At 54.0% G+C, this 21,518-nt stretch overlaps 7 protein-coding genes across 7 annotated transcripts; 4 read left to right on the forward strand and 3 right to left on the reverse strand.

Annotated features, from left to right (window-relative positions):
- Positions 1 to 2,330: 2,330 nt before the first annotated feature.
- On the reverse strand, positions 2,331 to 3,479 carry AB675_11734 (uncharacterized protein; the record flags this gene model as incomplete). Its single annotated transcript, XM_018140605.1, has 1 exon — positions 2,331 to 3,479. The coding sequence occupies one exon, from the start codon at positions 3,477 to 3,479 to the stop codon at positions 2,331 to 2,333; it is 1,149 nt and encodes a 382-aa protein (XP_017995421.1).
- A 613-nt stretch (positions 3,480 to 4,092) lies between these two features.
- AB675_11735 (Virulence protein SSD1) lies at positions 4,093 to 8,237 on the reverse strand (the record flags this gene model as incomplete). The annotated part of the gene is made up of 4 exons (XM_018140606.1): positions 4,093 to 4,132; positions 4,180 to 7,766; positions 7,814 to 8,082; positions 8,132 to 8,237. 4 exons carry the CDS (start codon positions 8,235 to 8,237, stop codon positions 4,093 to 4,095), a joined length of 4,002 nt encoding a protein of 1,333 aa, XP_017995366.1.
- Positions 8,238 to 9,627: 1,390 nt separating this feature from the next.
- Positions 9,628 to 11,453, forward strand: AB675_11736 (uncharacterized protein; the record flags this gene model as incomplete). Its single annotated transcript, XM_018140607.1, has 3 exons — positions 9,628 to 10,554; positions 10,610 to 10,975; positions 11,037 to 11,453. The coding sequence occupies 3 exons, from the start codon at positions 9,628 to 9,630 to the stop codon at positions 11,451 to 11,453; spliced, it is 1,710 nt and encodes a 569-aa protein (XP_017995365.1).
- Positions 11,454 to 11,866: 413 nt separating this feature from the next.
- Positions 11,867 to 13,247, reverse strand: AB675_11737 (Folic acid synthesis protein fol1; the record flags this gene model as incomplete). Its single annotated transcript, XM_018140608.1, has 2 exons — positions 11,867 to 12,848; positions 12,898 to 13,247. The coding sequence occupies 2 exons, from the start codon at positions 13,245 to 13,247 to the stop codon at positions 11,867 to 11,869; spliced, it is 1,332 nt and encodes a 443-aa protein (XP_017995399.1).
- A 716-nt stretch (positions 13,248 to 13,963) lies between these two features.
- Positions 13,964 to 15,144, forward strand: AB675_11738 (putative nitronate monooxygenase; the record flags this gene model as incomplete). The annotated part of the gene is made up of 2 exons (XM_018140609.1): positions 13,964 to 14,292; positions 14,343 to 15,144. 2 exons carry the CDS (start codon positions 13,964 to 13,966, stop codon positions 15,142 to 15,144), a joined length of 1,131 nt encoding a protein of 376 aa, XP_017995388.1.
- A 1,324-nt stretch (positions 15,145 to 16,468) lies between these two features.
- AB675_11739 (uncharacterized protein) lies at positions 16,469 to 17,806 on the forward strand (the record flags this gene model as incomplete). Its single annotated transcript, XM_018140610.1, has 1 exon — positions 16,469 to 17,806. The coding sequence occupies one exon, from the start codon at positions 16,469 to 16,471 to the stop codon at positions 17,804 to 17,806; it is 1,338 nt and encodes a 445-aa protein (XP_017995422.1).
- Positions 17,807 to 19,689: 1,883 nt separating this feature from the next.
- On the forward strand, positions 19,690 to 21,491 carry AB675_11740 (Laccase; the record flags this gene model as incomplete). Its single annotated transcript, XM_018140612.1, has 2 exons — positions 19,690 to 19,981; positions 20,005 to 21,491. Coding segments are annotated over 2 exons (1,779 nt in total), but the record flags the coding sequence as incomplete, so codon positions are not given.
- Between the last annotated feature and the right edge of the window lie 27 nt (positions 21,492 to 21,518).

A 21,518-nucleotide genomic window follows, 5' to 3' on the forward strand; every position in this document is an offset into this window, starting at 1 on the left:
GTGTGGTAAGTGAGCGGAGAGTAGAAGTATATACCGTAGTCCTCGATTGTCATAAATAGCATGTTCGGATCTTCAGGTGAAAGCAAAAGGTACTCGACGAAAGTCCCACGTGGAGGACTCTATGGGCAAATCCATGAGATAGTGACGCTTCAAGCATGTGAAGAGCAGGAAGGGTGATGATCATTTATAGAGGAAGTCACGACGGAGGAGAGTGAGAGTACCTTCACATTAGGTTCAGAACACTATCGTCGAGGTCATCGAGTCCGGTGCCTGCCGAACGAGGCAACCGAAAGGCAACCACGACTTGGGCCGCCCTGCGACTCGAAAAGGCTTGCTTGTCTCCAAGATAGCCTACCATTTCAAGGCTTTTGTCTGTTCAGAGCACTCCCCAAGGAACTCATGTATGTCATCGACTTCGACTGGATTTCCTTCAGATCTTGCCGGCTGCTGCCTGACATCTATGTACCTACGTGACTATACAATCAACATTTCCCTTTACATCCATTTCCATTGCACAGGACTGAGCTCCTCAAACAAAACGAAATGTCGAATCCATTAGTGCCAACAGTGACCTGACCCGCTTCCAGACAGTTGAGCGCTGGACCTCGCCGGATTGGAGAGATACCAGCAATGACTGGCGTTACCTCATTCAAACACTGCGACACTGTACTGGCCAGATCTTGGGCTCCTATACTACTGGAGACAACGCCAAAGTCTCTCACTGCGTCGCAGGACGGAGGCCAGTCTTGAGGCAGAGACTCGAAGCACGCAAGCAGCAGAGATGAGGGGCTCCCCGAAGTAGTTGCTGCTGTAGTTGTTGCTGTCGTCTTGGTGGATGTAGTGTTAGATCCAGATGTGAAGAGCAACAATGAGGTTGGGGCAGTGCTAATAGTTGTTGTTGTCCTGATCGAAGTGGACGACGCCAGTGAAGTGTAGACACTGCTCGTCGTTGTCGTTGTCCTGGTCGATGAAGAAGCGCTCGAGCTATGGCCAGTGTTATCGCTGTTCGTTTTGCTTCAGCCTCAGCAGAAAGAGATACTTACCTTGGACACAATAGAGCCGAACTGACACAAGCACACAGAGCCGCTGCATTAGCATTGAATGATGCCAAGCACGCATCCGCACTACTCTTGCGCTCGGTTGATAGGCCGCTGTACAAATTACCAGCCAGGCTTTGGAAACATTGATTCTTGCTGTCGGCGAGCACACCGCCATTGATGACAGTGCACATCGAGTTGCACACGACGGGAAGCTTGTTTGTAGAATCCACACAACCGGCCGAAGAAACAACTGTGCCGTTACTTTGATAACTTAGTGCCGATTTCTTTGAGGAGCTATACAGCCACTTACCTGGGGCAAAAGAGAGCTGCACTATAACAAGCACAGAAATCAGCGCCCCGTGTGTCATTGTTGAAAGAGCACAATTGCGCTTGTTGGAGTCTTGATAGAGGCGAGCTGTTGATTGCTGGTAAGAGCGCATCGCCACACTGGCCTGAAAGGTTCCGGTTGTTGAATAGATCGGGTGCACCGAGGGCGCAGAACGGGTCACAGCCTGACGGCATGGCGCTCGAACATGTGAAAACGCTCGACGAAGGTGTGGCGCTACTACTCGCGTAGCTGACGCTCGAAGACAAGCTTGAGCTGATCGCAGATGAAGAGTCGGTCGATGGGGAGTTCAGATACCCGGTAGGGCTAGTGGCAGACGCGGAAATGGTTGATGATGAATTTAAGTTTTGAGGTGTTGATCGCAAGGTTGTCGTCAATGCTGTACTGGGGTTTGAGGCGGCCAGACTTGTACTCACCGTCGAGCTAGATAGGCTGGCGCTTTCCTGTAAGGACGTTAAAGTATTGATAAATCCTATCGAAGTAGAACCGGAGATCGGCGTCGAGGTGACTGCAGGGAATTCTGATGTCGCAGAAGAAGTAGCTGATGGCGCAGCTGACCGGCTGCTCGTTGCCTGTAAGCTTGTGGATACACCCGAAGCCGCGGACGATGTTTGGACGCGCGTTGCAGGCGGAGAAGTGGTTGTGTCGGAAGCGGCAGTAAGTACTGGTACGATCGTTGTAATTGGAGAGCTACTCGTAGTACTCGACGTTCGCGGGTCCACCGAGGGAGGATCAGAAGAAGACACCTAAACTGACGAGGAGATTGAGACGGCGGCTGCTGCAGGCGGGTTTGTCGAGCTCGATATCGCAGATGTGTTTGCCGTTGGTGACGAACTCGGCTCCGGAGTCGCGATTGTCGCTGTTTCGATACTGCTCGTGGTCTCCTCACCACTCACGGTGCTTGTCGGATCTAGTAGCGGCGCCACGAAAACGGAGTCCGGCCTTCATGTCTGCGCGACGACCCTAGAGCACGCCGTGCCATTGATTGCACCAACAATGACAGGCGTACAGGAGTCGGGCACCTCATCGCCGAACGCGGCAATGAGGCTGCCAGAACAGCTGAAAAAGTCCGCTACTTCGTTCGAGGGCGTGATCCAGCTCAAGAAGCCATCGATGAGTGCGAAAGTGGTATTGACCTCGTCGACGGGGTCATCGACCAGGAATCCGAGCAGAGGCATGGATTCATCTGGTAACTTGGCGATCGCAGAGCCGGAATTAAGGAGGCTGCCTCGCTGAAGAATCATAGGAGTGCTATCATCGCAGTTGTCGCGGCCAGGAGCGTCGGGACTTCCTGTGGGGTTGGCGAGATCGGCCGCAAAGACTGGATCCGCCGTGCTTTCTTGACGCCTCTCTAGCTCTTTCGCTGGGCGCTGAGTCATAACGTTGGCATCATTTGCGTTGCGTTTGTCTCGACGAGCGGCCGCTGGAGGTAGAGACGTGAACGCTAAGAGGAGGAACGACCCGGATGGCAGATCACTCACTGTCCCGGAGGGTAGCCCGAGCCCAATCCTCAATGTCTCGAGCGTAGGTGTCGGCGTAGTCTGCTCAACTGAGGTAAGGTCCGCGACAGTGACTGATTGAGATGTGGTTTGAGTCGGGTCCAGTGACGAAGCAGACAGAGCTTGTGGTATCTGGGAGGTGCTGCTCGATCGAGGAGCATTCCTAATACTCGAACTCTGCGCTTCTGCCGCTGTTGGCGAGCTGATTTCGCTGTTTAGCAGTGAACCTGGTCCAGAGACACTTATCGTGTTGACAGCGGGACCAGTCGAGCTCGGCGAGATATCTGGAGAGGGTGAATGCGTCTCAACGCGGGTGCCCGTAACATAGCCGGTCACAGTCACGTCCGTAGGAGCGTTCGAGACGGTGAAGGCAATGCCATTCCTGAAAGGCTCGATGGCAGTGTTGTAGGGAAACGGCTCATGGTAGTACGCAGCTTGGACTTCGAGGACAGTAGTGACTGAAGGGGCTGGACATATACCGCTGCCGTCGACGACGATCGCGTTGCGTTTGTGGAGACGGTCGTGATAATTTCGATGCTGGACAGCATCTACGGCCGTAACCACGAAAGGCAAAAATTTGAAAGAGCAGTGCATCGTGACTTCTCGGTCATGTATCGAGGAGCGCCCTCATGTGTCGACGAGCATCTTCTGCTTAAAGGAGAAGCTGAAAGACTGTTACAAGAAGTTACTGATCGTGTGGCCCGGCATCGTGCAATTCTTCACATCGCGACTTCCCCACATGGTGGGTGGTTCGACTTGCGGAAGAGCAGCTCGTGATCCGAGCTCACCGCCAGCGTATCTGAAATACGACTCTTCAGAAAGGGCGGAATATGTACGCTGCTGCCAGATGAGCGTATCACAAGGCGAGGATCTGCATAGCGACTCACCTTACTTCATCTGCCTCGAGTCCTGCTTCTGTTGCTTCATCAGCAATTGCATACGATGCAAATAGCACCGCTGTCGAATGTGACCAGTCTTCGGTGCAGATCATTGAAGAAGTCGATAGTGAGATATTGCAATACTTTTATTGGGCTAACCTATTCGCTGAACTGTGACCGTTATTGTGACCGCTATCCCGCCACCTGCTGATAATCTTCTTCTCGTGCCAAAAGTCAATGGTGGACCAGGCTGTCTAGATTATACAACCTCTGTACATACTCAATCTTAGGGGCGCGTCGCAGCTAATTGATGGTATCGATACGTCACTTCATAGTGCGTACGGGTTGATTGAACGAATGGTCAAACAACTGAAAAATGTGAGTGATGGACAACGAAGGAAGGGTAGATGACTTACGGTGGTGACTTGGTGAGATCAACAGCCAGGATGACTGGAACGCGAGTGAGTTCCCGAACATCCTGAATGCTCTCGCCATCGGTTTCTCGGAGGTCGAAGTACTTCAAGTACTTCTGTTTGTCGGTGAGCTGACTTTCTGGTAGATCGCTGTGCTTGGCGATTTTGGAATCAGATTGCGTTCGGGATTGCTCGGAGAGGCCGTTACGAGCAGGAGATCCAGGAACGCTCTGAGTAGGGCGACCGTTAGCGTTGAGAGATACACCTGCAACGCCTTCAGCGAGCTCGTCATCGGTATCGAAAAGACTTTCGGCCTCTTGGATCGACACAGTGTTGGTGTCGGTCTGCTTGCGTTGAGCCTCGTAGCGCTCCTTAGCACGCTGGCGTGCGGACTCGGAATCGGTGGCAGCCTTGGTGCTGGCTGCGCCACGAGGGCGCTCGTCTTCGGGAACATATGCGGAGGAAGGGATATTCTTCTCCCAGTAGAGCTCGAGTACACGCTCATCCTTGCGATACTCAGCCTTCTTCAGAGGAAGCTGATCACAATGAACACGCTTTTCAAAGCCGTACTCGGGTATGAGCACATCGAATGCTGACTCGTAGACGGAGATGACGATACCTTCGCTGATGAGATCACCGCCGACTTCCTGACTCTTCTTGTCCATCATTCGGCAAGATTCGATATGGACGCTCTGCTCTTGGGCAGCTTGCGCAGAGTCTTTCTTGTTGTTGCATTGCTCTGCGGTCTTTGCAAGGTTCTCGAGGTCCTCGGTGAACTCGATCGCGCCGTCAGACAAGACAGCCTCGAGTTGGCGATGAACGACGATGTCCGCATAGCGACGGGTCGGCGCAGTGAAATGAGTGTAAAGAGGCAGATTCAGGGTGTAGTGCTGACGGGCCTCTTCTGGCACTTGGGAACCAATGTAGTATTTCGCACGCTGGAAGGTCTTGACCAGCAGGGTCTCCATGCCCTTGCGAAGATCCACGTCGGAGACCTTGAAGAGACTGTTCTGTAAGGTGCCAGAGCTGTTGGCATCAATCTCTTGCCCAGCCTTGGTCATGCGTTCGGCGAATGTCACCAAGCGCCGCGGGTTGGGTGGAGACTGGCGACGGAGGAATGCTTTGTCGGGCATCGCAGCGAACAACTTCTGCGCCACGAAGGCATTTGCTTTGCAGCTGATCTCCTCAAGAATTTCGTGCGCTGCTGACGAGTTGAAGATGTTCTGTTCCACGGGAACGTTTTCATCGTCGAGCTGGTAGATAAGGCGGAGAGGAGGAATGTTAGTCGACCTATTACCGAACCGAGCCATGCGGAATTTGGTGGCAACATTGTGCAGAGTCTTCACGGCGTCCGAGGTTGGCTTATCGAGCTCAGTAGTGCCAGCGCCCTTAACGATGGCATCAACATCGTCGTACGTGACTTTGCCAGAGCTTTGGATTATAGTTCGTCCTATCCAAGGTTCGCCTTCGATCTTGCCGGTAGAGGCGTCGACTGTCATGATGACACTGACAGTCAAGCGACCCTGGCCAGGCGTAAGTGAGCAGACGTCAAAGGTCAGCTTAGGCGGCAGCATGTTGACAGCACGGGTCATCAAATAAACGCCAGTGCCACGCTTCTTCGCCTCGCGGTCAACGAGAGAATTCGCCTTGATGAAGTGAGCCACATCAGTGACGTGTACACCAAGCTCAACCTTGCCATTGTCAAGCTGTTTGATGTGGATGGCATCATCCAGCTCCTTGCTGCCGGTGGGATCGATGGTGAAGACACGCTCTCCGCGGAGGTCGCGACGTGCACCCAAGCTTGCTTCATCTTCCTTCTCGAGAGACCAGTCCTCCCAGCCGACGCTCTTCGTTACGGCATCGGAGAACTCGTCAGAAGCGAAGTTGTTGTCGCGGAGCAGAGCATCGGTCTCGACGCGGAGATCGCCCATCTCGCCAAGTTGCTCAACGAGCGTACCAAACGGATGCAACGAGGTGATCGGCCATCGCTTGATACAAGCAACGAAGATGCGATTTGCATAATCTTGGTGCTTGTCCACAAAGTCGCGAGGAGCTTGCTCAGTAGGAATGGCAATGAGCGGCACACGCTTGTCAGTCGGCTTGAACCAGACAATCTTGGGCTTGTCTTGTTGGCGAGACTCAGTGCGGCCATGGGCATTGCCGTCACGTGCACCGCGTTCGGCTTCTTGCTTCTCCTTCGTGGCCTGGCTAGACGGTCTGAGCAGACCAAGGGTGCCAGAGAACATCTGGCCAGCGACACGCTCGATGACAGCAACGACATGACCGGCGTAAAGTGGCTTGTGATCGTCGCTTATCTCTTCCTCTTCCATGAGCAGTAAGCTCTGTCCCTCGACCTCGACGTCGTCGTTCTTCTTCTGTGTGGGACGCTGTCGCAAGCTGCCACGACGACGAATACTGCCATCAGGTGCGATGGAAGGCGTCTCGACGGCAGAGTTGTCACTTTTGCTGCCGCGATCATGACGCATCTCGGTGGTGTCCTTGCGTTTCTTCTTCTCTTCTTTTTCGCGTTTCTGACCCCACACTTCGTCCACGTCCAGTAGTTCGATAGCAACGAGATCGCCCTCCAAAGCACGGTTGCGGTCTTTGCTACCACAGATGAAGATATCAGCGTCCAAGTCGTTGGTAGTAACATACGCATCGGACCGATTCTTCTTGTTGACACGAAGTGTACCAGCAACGAGCTGACCATCGTTGAGCAACGCCGGCAGAGTGGCTTGTGGAAGATAAGGAGTAAACAGAGTCTTTCTCTGCTGTTGCTGCTGTTGGAGACCCATCGCAGGATTTGCACCAGGTGGCAGTTGAAGGCCTGCATTCTGTATAGCCTGCAGTTGGGCCATTTGCAGCGCGTTGAGCTGTTGGCCGGCGTACATCTGTGGTGCCATCATCATTTGGCCTTGTGGCATTTGCATCATGCCAGGTTGACCAGGGTACTGAAACCCACTGATGGAGCCAATTGACTGATTGACCGATCCTCGAGCACGATGACCCGGTTGAAACCCACTCGTGGCTGGGTTCAGACCTTGAGGCTGAGAGAACGATCCCATTGGTTGCTGGACCTGATCTTGCTGTTGAGTCTGAGGTTGACGCCAGTTGCCGTCAAAGTTGCGAGAGCCCTGTCGTGCGTGGCCACCTTGGCTACCGCGACGTTGGATGCCACTGTCAGTCTGCTGGCCATCTGATGGAGGGGGAAATTGGAAATTGCCACCACCTCGTCCAGCGCCAGCACCGCCACGGCCAACGGCCATGCTCTGGCTGCGTCCATGGCCTGTCACACGAGCATTGCCTGCTCGCTGGAGTCCAAGGCCACCTGCGGAAGGACTTGAACTGGACAAAACGTTGTCCGTGGGCGTCATCGTGGATGGACTATCTGTGGCACCTTCACTGCCTGGAACAGGGAACTGGAAGCCGGCTGTGGTCCGTTTCTTCTCGGCCAGCTCAGCAGCCTTCTTTGCTTCCGGGAGAGCAAGAGAATGTCGGCGAGCGTGACCACCTCCTGGTGGGCCGCCACGGCCGCGACCAGCTCCGGTGTCACGATTCTGACCCATTGCTTGCTGATTGTTGTCAACGAACTGTGCGGTTCCGGAAGAAGGCGCGGGGGAGGGCCCATTCCAGGAACGCCGGACTGATTGCGGCGATGGGAAGCTGGCTGTGTGGGGGCGTTCATCTGAACACCCATGCCTTGTTGCATTTGTGGGAACTGGAAGTTCTGGTTAGGGGAGATGTTGGCCATGTTGGGCTGGCCTTGAACAGGGGAGTACCCTGGCATGCCTTGGAGTGGCTGCTGAGGGATCATGCCCATGTTCACATATTGCTGGTGAGTCGCAGCGATCTGCTGTTGCTGTTGCTGAAGCATTTCGATTTGCTGCTGAAGAGCGAGTTGTTCCACTGTTTCTGTTATCAGCCTCGAGTCCAATCAGATGTGGGAGCAACGTACTCATCAAAGGGGTCAGCTCGGACGGGCTTCTGCGATGAGCAATGTGCAGTCGGCGTCCTGCAGGCCCAGGCACACCGCCGGCTTGACCCTGGCCCGATTGAGCCATCGTGGGGTTCTGCTCGTGAGGACTCGGGGGAGTACGGACGAGATGAAGTGGAATCGAGGGTCGTTGAGGCTGAGACGGCTCGACGATCTCTTGAAAGGACTGCGAGAAGGTACGAGCTGAAGATGGACAATGGTCAGCAATGGTTACTGGACGCAGTTATCTGCGAAAGGTGGATGCGGAGGTGACGGAGGTGGTGGGGGCCAGAAGCAGTGAAGTGAGACCGAGGGTAGGATACGCACCTGTGGCAGTACTGGCAATCAATGCAGCGAAGAGATACTATCGGTCAAGGGACCGGTGATATGCTTGATAGCAGGAGTGACACTCCGATAAGCGTTGGCGGGAACTGTTGCAAGCAGCGGCCTGCAGCTGTGGTGTATGGGAGATATCAGATCAGACAGAGCGTTGGCCGAGTCTTAATGAGAATATGGTCACTGCCGACGACGACTTGTGGCAGGAGCACAATTTGGGAAACAGCAACGATGTCCTGTAGCACCTGCTTGTTCGAGTTTTCGAGTAGTTCGGTAGGGGAGGGATTGACAGGCGGAAGGCGCAGTGTGCGAAAGTATTCACTTTACTCAATACAAGAGAGTGTAACTCGGAGCAGTGTCTGCGATTGACGATTCTCAAAGAATGCGAGAAGGACGATGTCGTAGAGAGAGTGGTGGATGATGGGATGACAAGGAGTGGAGGGATGATGAGAGTGTCGACGAGGTATGGTGAGGACGTATTATTTGATAGTGAGGGTGCTGCTTAACTGCGGAGGGCTGAGGTGTCTCTCCATCCTACAGGCTAGTTCTTGGCCGACCTCACTAGCACCCCACATCACTATTTCAGGCCTAACCTGGGATGCTTATGGTGGTGTGGGTGCCTGGCTGTTGCTGTGAGACTGGCGGGAGATGGGCATAGGCTAGGCTCGACACTTGCTTAATGGTTCCGCACCACTGCTTCACATTTACGCCAAGACTTCGATGCCTTCACTAAAGTACCTTATGTCTGTTCCTCGAGACTGCTTGAAGGCTTCTTTCATCTACGAACTCTTTGTCAGACGTTCTAACACCCCAACCTCTCGACAACGACGTCTCTCATTCTCGACCACTCTGTAAAACCTTGCGACCAAGCCACGAACAGCGCCAGACTTCATCAGATCAGCTGGTCTCAGTAACAAAATCTTTGTTCCAATCCAGTTTCTTGAACCATTTCACGACGTCTTTGTATCACGATGTGCCAAGTGCCTTGAGCACGGGCATAAGCACTACCCTACATCGCCTGAAACTCCTAGCGACTGGCCGAACTTCGTTGCATACATTTTGTGCTACTCAATCCAGACAAGGACACGCGTCTTCTTGAAACTTAAGACGCGAATCAAGGGATATCACGTGATATCAAATTGATGGCTCGAGGCCAGTCTCCGTACACGGACGGACTGTACAGCTCACCTCGTCAGAGGAGCAGCCCTCTAATGAAAAGAGAGTCCTCGGTAAGGCGAGAGTCGCCAGCACGCTCGCCCGCGCAACATGACCTGGTCAACTTCTTCGATAACCTCAACCTACAAGAGCAGCAGCATGCCAAGGTCTACTACCACCAAAAGTTTATTTTCCAGGAAGCCCTTGATGCAAAGCAAAGGATCAAGGCGGAAACAGATGAGCTTCGCTTGAGAGAGTCAAAGGCAAGTCGGGACTCGGTCAGAGAGGAAGCCGAGGCTGCTCTGCAAGCCCATATTGAGGAGGAACGTCGACGCCAGCAGGAAGAGGAGCGAAGGAAACAGCAAGAAGAAGAGGAGAGGCAGCGCAAAGCTAGAGCAGAACAAGAAGCGACAGAAGCGGAGGAGCGAAGGGTAAGAGAGCAGACCGAAAAAGAAGAAGCTGCCAAGAGGGCAGAAGCAGACCGGATACGCAAAGAGGACGAGCAGCGAAGAAAGGCCGCTGACGACGCGAAGAGGCAAGAGGATGAGCGTAAGCAACAAGAGCAACAGCAGCAAGCCGAGAAAGCCAGGAAAGACGCCGAAGATGAAGCTTCACGACAAGAGCAGCTTGAACAGCAACGGAAGGCTCAGGCTGCCGCCGCACTGCCACCTCCATCTGCACTCTCGGCTTCGCCTGCCGCTGCTGCGAGCTCTCAGGCGGTACCTGCACACATCGAGACTCACCACCAAGAGTACCTTGCGCTTCATCAACGCCTGAAGAAGTTCCGTGTTGACTTCTGGGAGCAATCAAAATCAGTCAAGGAGTTCAAAACCAAGGTGGGCGAGATGCGGCGAGAGATCAAGAAAGCCGTGGGCCAATTACGCATCGACGGTCCGGCAGAGAACAAAGAAGCCGTAAGTCGAACCATATACCCTTATCAAACACCAGAGCTAACCTCAGCCTCAACAGATGGCAAAAGTCAAAAGAGTAGTCACACTCTCCCTCCAGGACACCTTCTCCCCACCAGCCCCCGTCAACGACTACCTTCCACCACACACTCAACTCCCATCCTCCACCAATCCCATGCCCACGGTCCCCAGCCTAACAATATACGTCCTCTCAATCCTCTCCAAAGCCGTCATCGCCCTCAGCATAACCTCCTGCGTCGACAACGGCAAATCCGCCGAAGCCCCCGGCGTCCTCATCGCCCAAGTCTTCAGCCAAGCCGCTCTCCAATTCCCAGACCCGAATCAAAACCCGCCCTCACCTCACCCAGCATCACTAATCTCAATCCTGCTCGCGAAATTTCACGCCTGCGCGCCACAACTCTTCGGCGTCACCACGCCCACTCCACCGACCACGACTGCTGAAGGCTCGTCTGTGTTGGCGCCGCGAGCCCGATGCCTCCGGCCAAAAATCATTCATTCCCGAATCAGGACACTATGATCGCCTCGTCGGCCTCGGCGCCCTCTACGCGGCCATCTCCCTTCGAAACTTCAGCAAGACACGCGCGCTCAACCCGCTCCCACCAACCCATTTCTGGGAATCAACCGCCTTGATCGTCAACACACCGCCCCAAGAGATCCAGATCGGGCAGCTGATCTTGCTGAAGTTCATGCTAGAGAACAGCGCGGAGCGAATCGTGCAATTCTGGGGCGCGACGGGTGTGGCGATGTTGAAGGAGGCGGTGGTGGGGACGCGGAACAGAGTAATGCAGGGCGGAGACGAGAGTGTTAGGAATCATCAGAGTGTGAAGGCGTTGGGGATTTTGGAGGAGGCGTGGGCTAAGGGGATGTTGTTCCGGTTGAGTTGAGGAGTCCCTGTGGTCTGGAAACACGCTAGCAACAGTGGCGGCGTTGGTATGGTGCCTACCTGCTTTTGTATCTGGTGACCATACAGGAATGGTGGTGGTGAGGTCCTCAATGGTGGTCATCTCAAGCATATATATTCAACCAAACAAGAATCACTGCAACAAGAATCTCGACTTCCGTATCTAAGGACATTGACGACAGCATTATTGTTGCAAGCTATGCTACTCTTCTCGCGATATGTAGTCATAGACTTTCGCTCGCAATGAAGATCTTACGCCTAGGCGACCGTGACTGAAAGAAGTCTGGTTGGGACGAGATGGTAGAACTGTTGTCAACCGGCGTGTCGAGAGGGGCATCCGGTGTCAGATATGGCCCATCCGTCGAAGGAACCATTCCTGGCCTTTCAGGGCACAAATCACCGATAGATCGCATCCGCCATCTTCACCACTTCGGCCATCTCCTTAACGTCATGTACCCTTACAATGTCCGCTCCGCCCGCAATACTAGCAGTGACCGTAGCAGCAGTGCCGAACTGTCTCGCCGCAGCATCAGCAACACCGGTCACCTTACCGACGAAGCCCTTGCGGCTGGTGCCGAGAAGCCATGGCGGGCCGGACAAGTTCACTGGGTGCTCACGTAGCTCCCGCAATCGTCTGAGCAGCTCCAGATTCTGGTCCTGATTCTTGGCGAAGCCAATGCCTGGGTCGAGGATGATGCGCCATGGTGCGATGCCGGCATCCAACGCAGCTTGGAAGCGCAGGGATAGCTCCTGCGCGACGCGTTCCACCACACCGTGGGGGTAGTCTGTTAGCTTCGTCATTGTGCTTGGATCGCCGCGCATATGCATCAGCACAATGGTTTTGCTCAAGTTTGCCACGGTGGAAAGCATGTTGGGATCCATCTGTCCCGCTGAAATGTCGTTGATCAGGTCGGCTCCTTCTGCAATAGCACCTTTGGCTACTTCGGAGTAAAATGTGTCGACGCTGATAGCGACGCCATCAGCCTCTGGCATTTTGCGAATGGTACGAACAACGGGCAGGATGCGTTCTAGCTCCTCCTCAGCACTGATGAGTTTGGCGTGAGGGCGAGTGCTTTGTCCGCCGACGTCCAAGATCGTTGCACCGGCAGCTATGATCTTTCCGATGTTTGGTTTCAGAGCCTTCTGATCCCTGCTCGAGAATTTTCCACCATCGGAGAACGAATCTGGCGTGATGTTCAGGATAGCCATTATGGATGTCGGCCGCTTCGGGTCCATAGATCTGATGAGCGGCAGTCGATGTGAGACTTCTGTGACGGGCGACATGGTCTCGTCTCGATTTTTCAGTCCAATATAGAGGTCCATCACTGTGCTTGGATGTTGCAGAGCCGATGAATTGACGACAGCATACGGGAGAATGCTTTCTCACGCATTAGAGATTGATAACAAGCAGAAGAGCAGAAACCTACTCCTTAAGCGGCCTGAGCACAAATTCCCGTTCATGCATGAGTTTGTGAGGGATTTCCAAACGTTCATGCTGAAACTGCTGCTTGTTATACAGAAGCACGTCCAGGTCTATTGGTCTCGGACCTTTGTTGATCGTGTGTTGTCGACCCAGTCCGTCCTCTATGGACTGTAGCGCGTCCAGTAAGCTGATCGGGTCGAGATCAGTCTCTACTTCACAAGCGCCATTGATGAACGAGCCTTGATCTTCGTAGTACATCGGCTTCGTCTCGTAAAGCGGACTGACTTTCCGGATGGCGAATCTCTGTCTCATCTCATGCAGGGCGGCTTCGATGTTGGCGATTCGATTTCCCATGTTGCTGCCGAGGGCAATTGCCGCTCGGTGAGCACGTCGTCGCTGCATCCTGGGGCCAGATTTCGACAACGGTCCATGGTTTCGGATGCGAGCTCGACGGACAACATGGCTGGCGAACGTCGAGGTCATCGACGACGAGCTTCAACAACAGAGACAATTCGTCGAGCATACATGTCTCTCAAGGTGTCATGGATACGAGCAGATCAAAATCTCAAGAACATGACTCCACTGTGACAAGGCTGAGTGAGAGCCTCGTTGCAGCATCGATTCTGACATGTGGACGATTTGCGGCCCGCTCGGCGGAGATCAGTAAACAGGCTCGACAGGTCAGCAACTTTGCAAAGGAGGCGACCTCCACCATCGGAATCATACTACGAAGTACGAAGATTCTTTGCCCTGCTTCATTACGTGGAGCTTGTGACCGGCAGCGGGTCACGGCCGTACTACTCCAGACTTCTGCTAGAAAGCGGAGAGGTAAGTCAGAGCACCATTGGCTGCACAGGCCAACTACCTCGGTCCATCCTCAATCCTGGGGCTTGGTCCGCTGAAGGCGGCGCATGCGTTGCATCCTTTCTTCTTCTGCGCTCCCACAATTGATTACACTCTTTCTCTTCAGCACACCGTCTCATCAATACATCTTCGTTGCTGCTTCTCTCAGAACCCCTCCTACGACTTCGAGACCGCTTCGTCGCATCGCATTGTACACTTCAGACACCATGGCTTCCCCACAGCAGATCAAGACCACCCTCACCGATCTCTTGAAGATCAAGCATCCAGTGATGCTAGCTGGTATGAACGTGGCAGCAGGTCCCAAGCTGGCTGCTGCCGTCACCAATGCTGGCGGCATAGGTGTCATTGGCGGTGTAAGAACAAATGTTGTCCAGAGCAAAGCGGTGCAGATCATTAACATTGGACAGGTCGGCTATACTCCAGACATGCTGAGAGAACAGATCGCTGAGCTCAAAGGCCATCTCAAGGACAAGAATGGTGCTTTTGGTGTCGATCTACTTCTGCCCCAGGTCGGTGGCAGTGCCAGAAAGACCAAGTACGAACGGGCATTCCATACTCTGAAGAACAAAGACTAACTATGTCTAGTTACGACTACACCAAGGGCAAACTCAACGAACTCGTTGACATCATCATCGACTCTGGTGCACGGCTTTTTGTTTCTGCTGTCGGCGTCCCGCCAAAGGCTGTGGTCGACAAACTCCACGCCAATGGCATCCTTTACATGAACATGATCGGCCACCCGAAGCACGTGCAAAAGTGCCTTGACCTTAACGTCGACATTATCTGTGCTCAAGGTGGCGAAGGTGGCGGTCACACCGGCGATGTTCCCACGACCGTCCTCATCCCTACAGTTGCTGCAATGTGTGCCAAGCAAACTTCATCCTTCACCAAGCAACCCGTGCAAGTCGTCGCAGCCGGCGGTCTCTTCAACGGCCAATCTCTCGCAGCTTCGCTTGCACTGGGCGCATCAGGCGTCTGGGTCGGTACGCGATTCGTTCTCTCGAAAGAGGCCGGTGCTCCCAAAGCACACAAGGAAGCCGTCAGGACTGCTGGCTTCGACGACAATGTCCGCACCATCATCTTCACTGGTCGCCCACTACGTGTCCGATCAAATGAGTACATCAACAACTGGGAGCAGAACAGGCAGGCTGAGATCAAGGAGCTCACGGCGAAGGGTACAATCCCTGTAGAGCACGATTTCGAGACTATGGGCGACGATATGAGCGACGAGATGATGGATAATGCCAGGCCTTTCCTTATGGGCAAGGCTTCTGCAGTCGTGACGGAGGAGAAGTCAGCGAAGGAGATTGTCGACGAGTTCGTCAACCAGGCTGTTGCGAAGATCAACGAGGCCAAGAGTATGCTTGTTGGACAGAGCAAGCTGTGAGGCAGGAGCGACGCGTGTAATTGAGCAGTAATGTTTTGCTGCGGTTGAGAAGATAGTAGGTCACATACCTGTATCTCGTTCTGACTCAATCCATTGCAACATACAGTTCATTCCATACTCCATCTGATGCGAGGTGATATCTTCCAGCTCCTGGTTCTTTTAATTGGTTCCGGATCGGATCAGCGTCAGCAAACAAAACTCGAGCCCGATGACTTGCACGGACTGAGAAGTGCAATTGTCGGCAGCCACGGTGGACCTCCAGGTGAAGCATGTGCGCCTGCCAACTTCCCTGCCGGGCTCAACTCAAGCCGGATGACAAGAATATATCCGATCCAGAAGCTCGCTCACGCGTGTCCTATTACTACCAACGTTCAAGAACATGGGGACTCAATTGCCGCTGCAACGTTCTGACAGCTTTGACAGAGTCACGTTATAAGCCTGAGTCCAATGCAATTTTCAAAATATCAAGAAGAGCCTTGAAGTCGGCCAACGTCTAACATGCGCCTTTTGCCAATATCTGATCACTTTGCGTCCACACGACCAAGTAAGGCAGGCCGGCTTCCCTTCCTGCACTTCCATCAGGTTTCTCGGAGCGAGCTTCGTCCGCGGTACCGACATCACAAGATAGGCAGCGGAAACCAGCTGAGGTACTTTGGAACTTTCCGCTCCACCCCTTCCCTCAGCTCTTTGCAGGGCTATCTGATATCAAAGAGCTCCTGTCCAGTCATCTTCCGTTGTCCCACAACCTACGCACGGCAGCTGACTGGTGCTATAGTCATTGGGAGTCTCCTCTCATCTCCACCGGCTGGGCTCCAACTGTCGGTGTATCCGTCTCTTTCCACCATCGAGCCATAAAAGCACGAATCTCCCATCGTTGATGAGCGGCATTCGACGCACTACAGCACCTACCACCGACATACCTCTTATGACAATGACGTTACACCTGTATGTCCGGCGCGTGGGCTTCTCACGGCGGAGGCTGTGGCCTCCTTCACTGAGAAACAGGATCTTGTGGGTGTCTAGAGGCAGAAAATGCAACCCACACTAAATAAATGGCGATGTTGCCAGCTGAACACTGTGGACCGACAGTTTGCTGGTAGCTTTGCTTCGACGAGAGTTGAAAGCACACGATCGTCTAAGGACCCACCTGTCCAATTCAAGATGTTGAGCTTGCGAGATCCAGCTGCGACTCCTCTTGCTGCTCTTGCTTCTCTGGAACCTACTCATCTTTTGCTCACTGCACCGCGCCCTGCTCTCAACGTATTAGGCGATCTACGGCTTGCCGACCATTGCCCAATCAGTAAAGGCCTGCAAGATCGCAACAATGGCGGACATGGACAGGGAGACTCGGTATAGTCGCATGTATTCCTGCCGACAGACAGCAGCCGGCAACAGCTCAAGTCGATCGCAGCTTATCCACCTACCTGCCGAAGTTCTAGAGATCATCTGTGACCAAGTCTTGTCGTGGGCGTACCGACGAAAGCCTACGGCCGCATTGCTGCAACAGCTGGCAGAGAGAGCAGCCGATCCGGGCGATCTACTCGGCGATCTCAACTTCTGCAATCCTGGGGAGCCCTTCAGCGAACCAGTCACCACTTTGGTGCCCGTATGGTGGCACACGCGAAGACCCTTGTTCTGGTTTCTGTCACCCAATGCTAGGGACAGCACTGCTCGGGCGGCTCGACGTGCTGTCAGGTGCAGATTTGCCGGGGCACTCACTGGAAGCCATCTGCAAGGCCATACAAACCTAGCGACCCTGCCACACCACGCGCTGGCAATCTTGAGCGTCCACACCAAGCTGCACAAGATCGGAAACGATATACTCAATAAGAAGTTCTGGTTCCACTTCAACAATGCTGAAGCATTTCTATCTCGTCCGCCAGCACGGACTAGCGACAAAATTGTAGCGACTGTCCAGTGCCTGAGCTTGCGATTACGGACTGAGTCGGTCTTGAAAGCGGACTTCGACGTAGAGTGCTTTAGAACGTTGCTAGCTAGCTGGCCCGGGCTACAGAAACTCGAGCTGCAGGCTGCAATCGTGCAGGAACCGCAACGATCCCTAAGACCGAGCCCTTTTCATCCCGTATGGATCGAGATGCATCGAGCTTTATTATGGTTCGCAGCCACCATGACGCATAAAGAACGGACGGAGTCCCCTGAGCATGCAAACGTGTCCAACGCACGCACTACAGGGTTCCAATGGGCGATATGGGACGAAGGAGGTACAGTGCGTAACAACGAGGCACTCGGAGCGTGTACCTTCATCTACAAAGACCAACCCGTGTTCATCCAGGTCCGGTTGCTGAAGTCCGAGCCTGCTCGACCTTGGCAGGTGGTTGAAGATCCGGAAGCTGTTGACTACAGAAACTGGCGCAGGCCTGTCTCCGAGCACGAGCAGGTACACCCCGTCTGCAACGTGTTGCTGGACTGCGCCAAGATCAGACGTTGGGGCTGGGAAGCCCTCGCCACCCATTGGACCTGTCGGCCTACCCCATACCAGATGCCCGTCGATGCGACGTGCTCAGAGGATAATGCGGTAACTGAGGATCTCCTATCGGTCCAGAGCGCTGCCAACCCTGCCCAGGCAACGGTAGAGGTGGCTCTGATAGAACCGCCCAAGGCCACGTTCGGTCAGATATTTCTCAGATCGTCAAAACTCTAGCGCACTAACGAAGTGTTCATGCATCGCTGTGAATCAGAGGCTGCTGAGGTATCATGGGATACTCGCGCTATGCAAACCTCTGCCGTGGTCGTTGCATCGTTCTGACAGGGCAGGCCACTCATCCTGGCATAGGCCTGCGTTGCCCGGGACCGATCAACAATGAAGGAGGCGTCAGTGTACCTCTCGTACGAATAGCACGATCAGCCCCCGCAATCTCAGCAAGACAGGACCTGTGGACGCCTCGAGCTCCAGCAAAGGCGCTGAAATAGAGAATCGGAACTCCAGGACTTATGGTGATTACAGTAAAGACGTCAATCGGAACTTTCGTGTGCATACTCCAGATCAAGAAGGACGGTACGTCGGAGTACCGACGTATCAGCCTTGCGACGCTTCTGTTGCGGAAGCGAAGGATTCTCGAAACGAACGGCAGATCTTACCATATACGATTGTTGATGCGCATCACGCCGTCAACCCTTCACGATCAACGTCGAACAATTTTGTGTGGCTCTGTTTGCCTTCGCCGGTGTGCGGGACGGAGGTGCATGCGCTCTTACACCTTACGACTATACATCCGAAGTCGGACCATGCCAACAAGACGTTGTGCATTTGTGAAAGCGCGTGCTATGTGGGAGAGGCAACCGGTGTGAGGCTGTGTCCGGAGGTGTTATTGATAAAGATGGAGTGTATTTAAGGCGGATCCAATTGGAGGGAATTGTTTGAGCGCCCGGAAATCAGCCTCGCCGTGAGGTTCCAGCAACGATGTCACCGTAAGTGTATGATTGGCTACGAGGCTGAAACGGTTATATTGGGCGGCTTCCTGCAGGACCAACACGTTCGCTGCCAAAGTTTCGTCGATGTGGTACTGCAAAAACTTCAAGGGATATGAAATCGATTCCACGTCCCATGTGTGATTGAACCGCAGTACAAAGCAAACATCATCGCTGCATGAACCCATCTTGAGGTTCATGGTGGGAAGTGCAGGATCTGTCCCAGATCCAGGGGCAGGCTCGTCTAACAGATTGCAATGTGTCACATCAAGGCGCTGTTTGATTGCTTATGACATTAGCACGAGTCGCTAGCGGAAACGAAGCGAGAAGGCCAAGATGGGTTTTCGAAGAGAAAGACTCCCACACGTGGATCGCGCGAAGCCCAAAGCTCCTAAAAATGTGCAACTACCCCTGCTTGGCATCTCATTGGGGGAAGGAACCCTCGCTTGGCAAAGCTTGCAGCAACGACCAAGACTTCTCTAACGACCCCTGAACCCACTCCTCCTGAACTTCGTCCACTCCTCTCCTCCCTGTTCTCTGCTTTCAGCCGTCACAACCGTCCATCCTTTTGCTGCGCTCAAATTTCCACAGTATGCTCGAACAAGCGCTGTACTGCGCGGTCTGCCTGAATCTCCTCGCGTCCTCGCTTGTCACATATACTGCTAGTCATAGCTTCTTTGTCATTGGCTTCCGTGGGTGAGTCCCAGAATAATCTACACCCCCAGTAGACGTTTGCGAGGTGTTGACGCTCCTTTGTTCGATGTTTTACGGGCTCGATCATCAGCTGCCCAGGTTCCAGGCTCCGGCCTCCGACATCTGACTGATGTCAGGCACCGCCGCCAGTGACCGACAGACTGGCTGTTCCTGATTGAGATCTTCAAACTAGCCCAACTATCCCCGTGTTAGTGGACTATTTCGCGATGTCCCAGTGGCGCCGTCTCCTCGCCTAGTCCTGTTTGAGTGTATGCGACTGCTGTCGTATTGCCCACAAAACCTACTACCTCCCATTCTGCCTATGTGCAAGCGGTTCTTCTCTTCCCTCTCATCGTTCTGCATTCTGTTTGTTTGTATCACTCCCTGTTGCAAGCAGGTTAAGCTTGCGTCCTTTCGTTAACCATGGTCTTCGGACGAACCCACGCTCTTTTGGCTGCGGCCACCATCTTGAAGGTTTCTTCTGCTTCTGCTGGCGCACCAGCAAGCGAGGTTACCATCACCAAGACTGTCACGAACACACATACTATCTGTCCCGCAACAACAAAGCCTCCCGTTTGCACTCCAACGAACACCCCAGGTGGAAGTGGCCCAGGCGGTTATGGACCGGGTAATGGCGGACATGGCGGCTCGGGAAGTGGCAAGGGCCCCAAGGAGGATGCGGATCTGTGGCAGAGCTGGCTCGACAAGCTGAGCAGTGAAGCTGCTGAGGATTCGAAGACAACCAAGCGCCTCACGCTCCATGGCACGACTGGACCAAGACTGCTACAGCCACAGGTACAGGCACAGGCACTGGCGGCCACACCGGTCCCACAGATCTCCCACCTTTCGATGGCGAGTGCACCAAGCCTGGCTCAGGTCTCCCAGAAAACAAGTGCAACAGCCCCGGCTCTCGATCCAAGTGGTGCGATGGCAAGTCTATTGACACCGACTACTACAAGGAGTACGACTCAGGCAAGACCTGCAAGTATACTCTCGAGATTACCAACACCACTCTCAGCTACGATGCTGGCCCAATTCTCAGCTTCGCCATCAACGGCCAGTCTCCTGGTCCCGTCATCGAGTGCAACTGGGGCGACTGGGTTGAGATCGATGTCATCAACAAGCTCACCACCAACGCCACCACTATCCATTGGCACGGCATTCACCATAAAGGCACCAATGACCAGGACGGTGTTCCAGGTGTTTCTGAATGCGCTGTCGCACCAGGCCAGTCTCGCAAGTACTCATGGCGCGCAAGCTCCTACGGTACTGCGTGGTACCACTCTCACTTGCTGTCTCAGTACGGTGACGGTATCCGTGGTCCCATCATCATTCACGGCCCTGCTACTGCTGATTACGATATCGACATGGGTCACGTCTTCATCTCTGACACCTTCCCAGCCGGCACTGCTGCAGCACAAGCTGACCGCATTGCTCACTTCGGCCAAGCCGCTGTTGTCACATCGAACTACCTCCTCAATGGCAACAACAAGGCTGTCGATCTCAGCACAGGCAAGCACGCTCTCTGGAAGGTTCAGAAGGGCAAGAAGCACTTGTTCCGCATTATTAACGGTGCTGCTCAGGAAGCTTACTCCGTCCACTTCGACAACCATCAGTTTGAGGTCATCGCTGCCGACTTCGTGCCCATCAAGCCGTATGTCACCACTTGGCTCAACATTGCCCCTGGTCAGCGTTACGATATCGTCCTCAAGGCTGATCAGCCATCTGCCAACTACTTCCTGCGCGCTGTCACCCAGACTGGTTGCCCATCAGTGCCTCGCAACACTGGTCTGTCTCTTGCCAACGGTATCATCCAGTACGCCGATGCTCAGCTCACCCTGCCTCTCAACAACTTCGGCAATGTCACCAACGCCACATTCGCTACTTGCAACGATGAGCCCCTTGCCAAGCTTGTGCCTTACCTTGAGAAGACAGCTGGTTCAGCTGCTCTCTTCGCTGCTGGCCAGAAGTCCCTGCCTGCTGGCCGTGTTGCTACTCCCAGCGCCAACCAATCGGTTGTTCAGTGGTTCATCAACAACAACTTCATGAACGTCAGCTACACCGAGCCCACTCTCCAGACGCTTGCCGAGAACCCCAACCTCCTCAACGGTGTCGAGTCGACCAACAGCACTGCTTCGGTCCGCAACTCCATCGTCCTCGGCCAGGCCAATCAATGGGTGTACTTCATCGTGCGCAACGAGTTCTTCGCTGCTCATCCTCTGCACGTTCACGGTCACGACATCTCGCGTAAG

Source organism: Cyphellophora attinorum, assembly GCF_001299255.1.
Source record: "Cyphellophora attinorum strain CBS 131958 chromosome Unknown Contig40, whole genome shotgun sequence".
NCBI lineage: Eukaryota > Fungi > Ascomycota > Eurotiomycetes > Chaetothyriales > Cyphellophoraceae > Cyphellophora > Cyphellophora attinorum.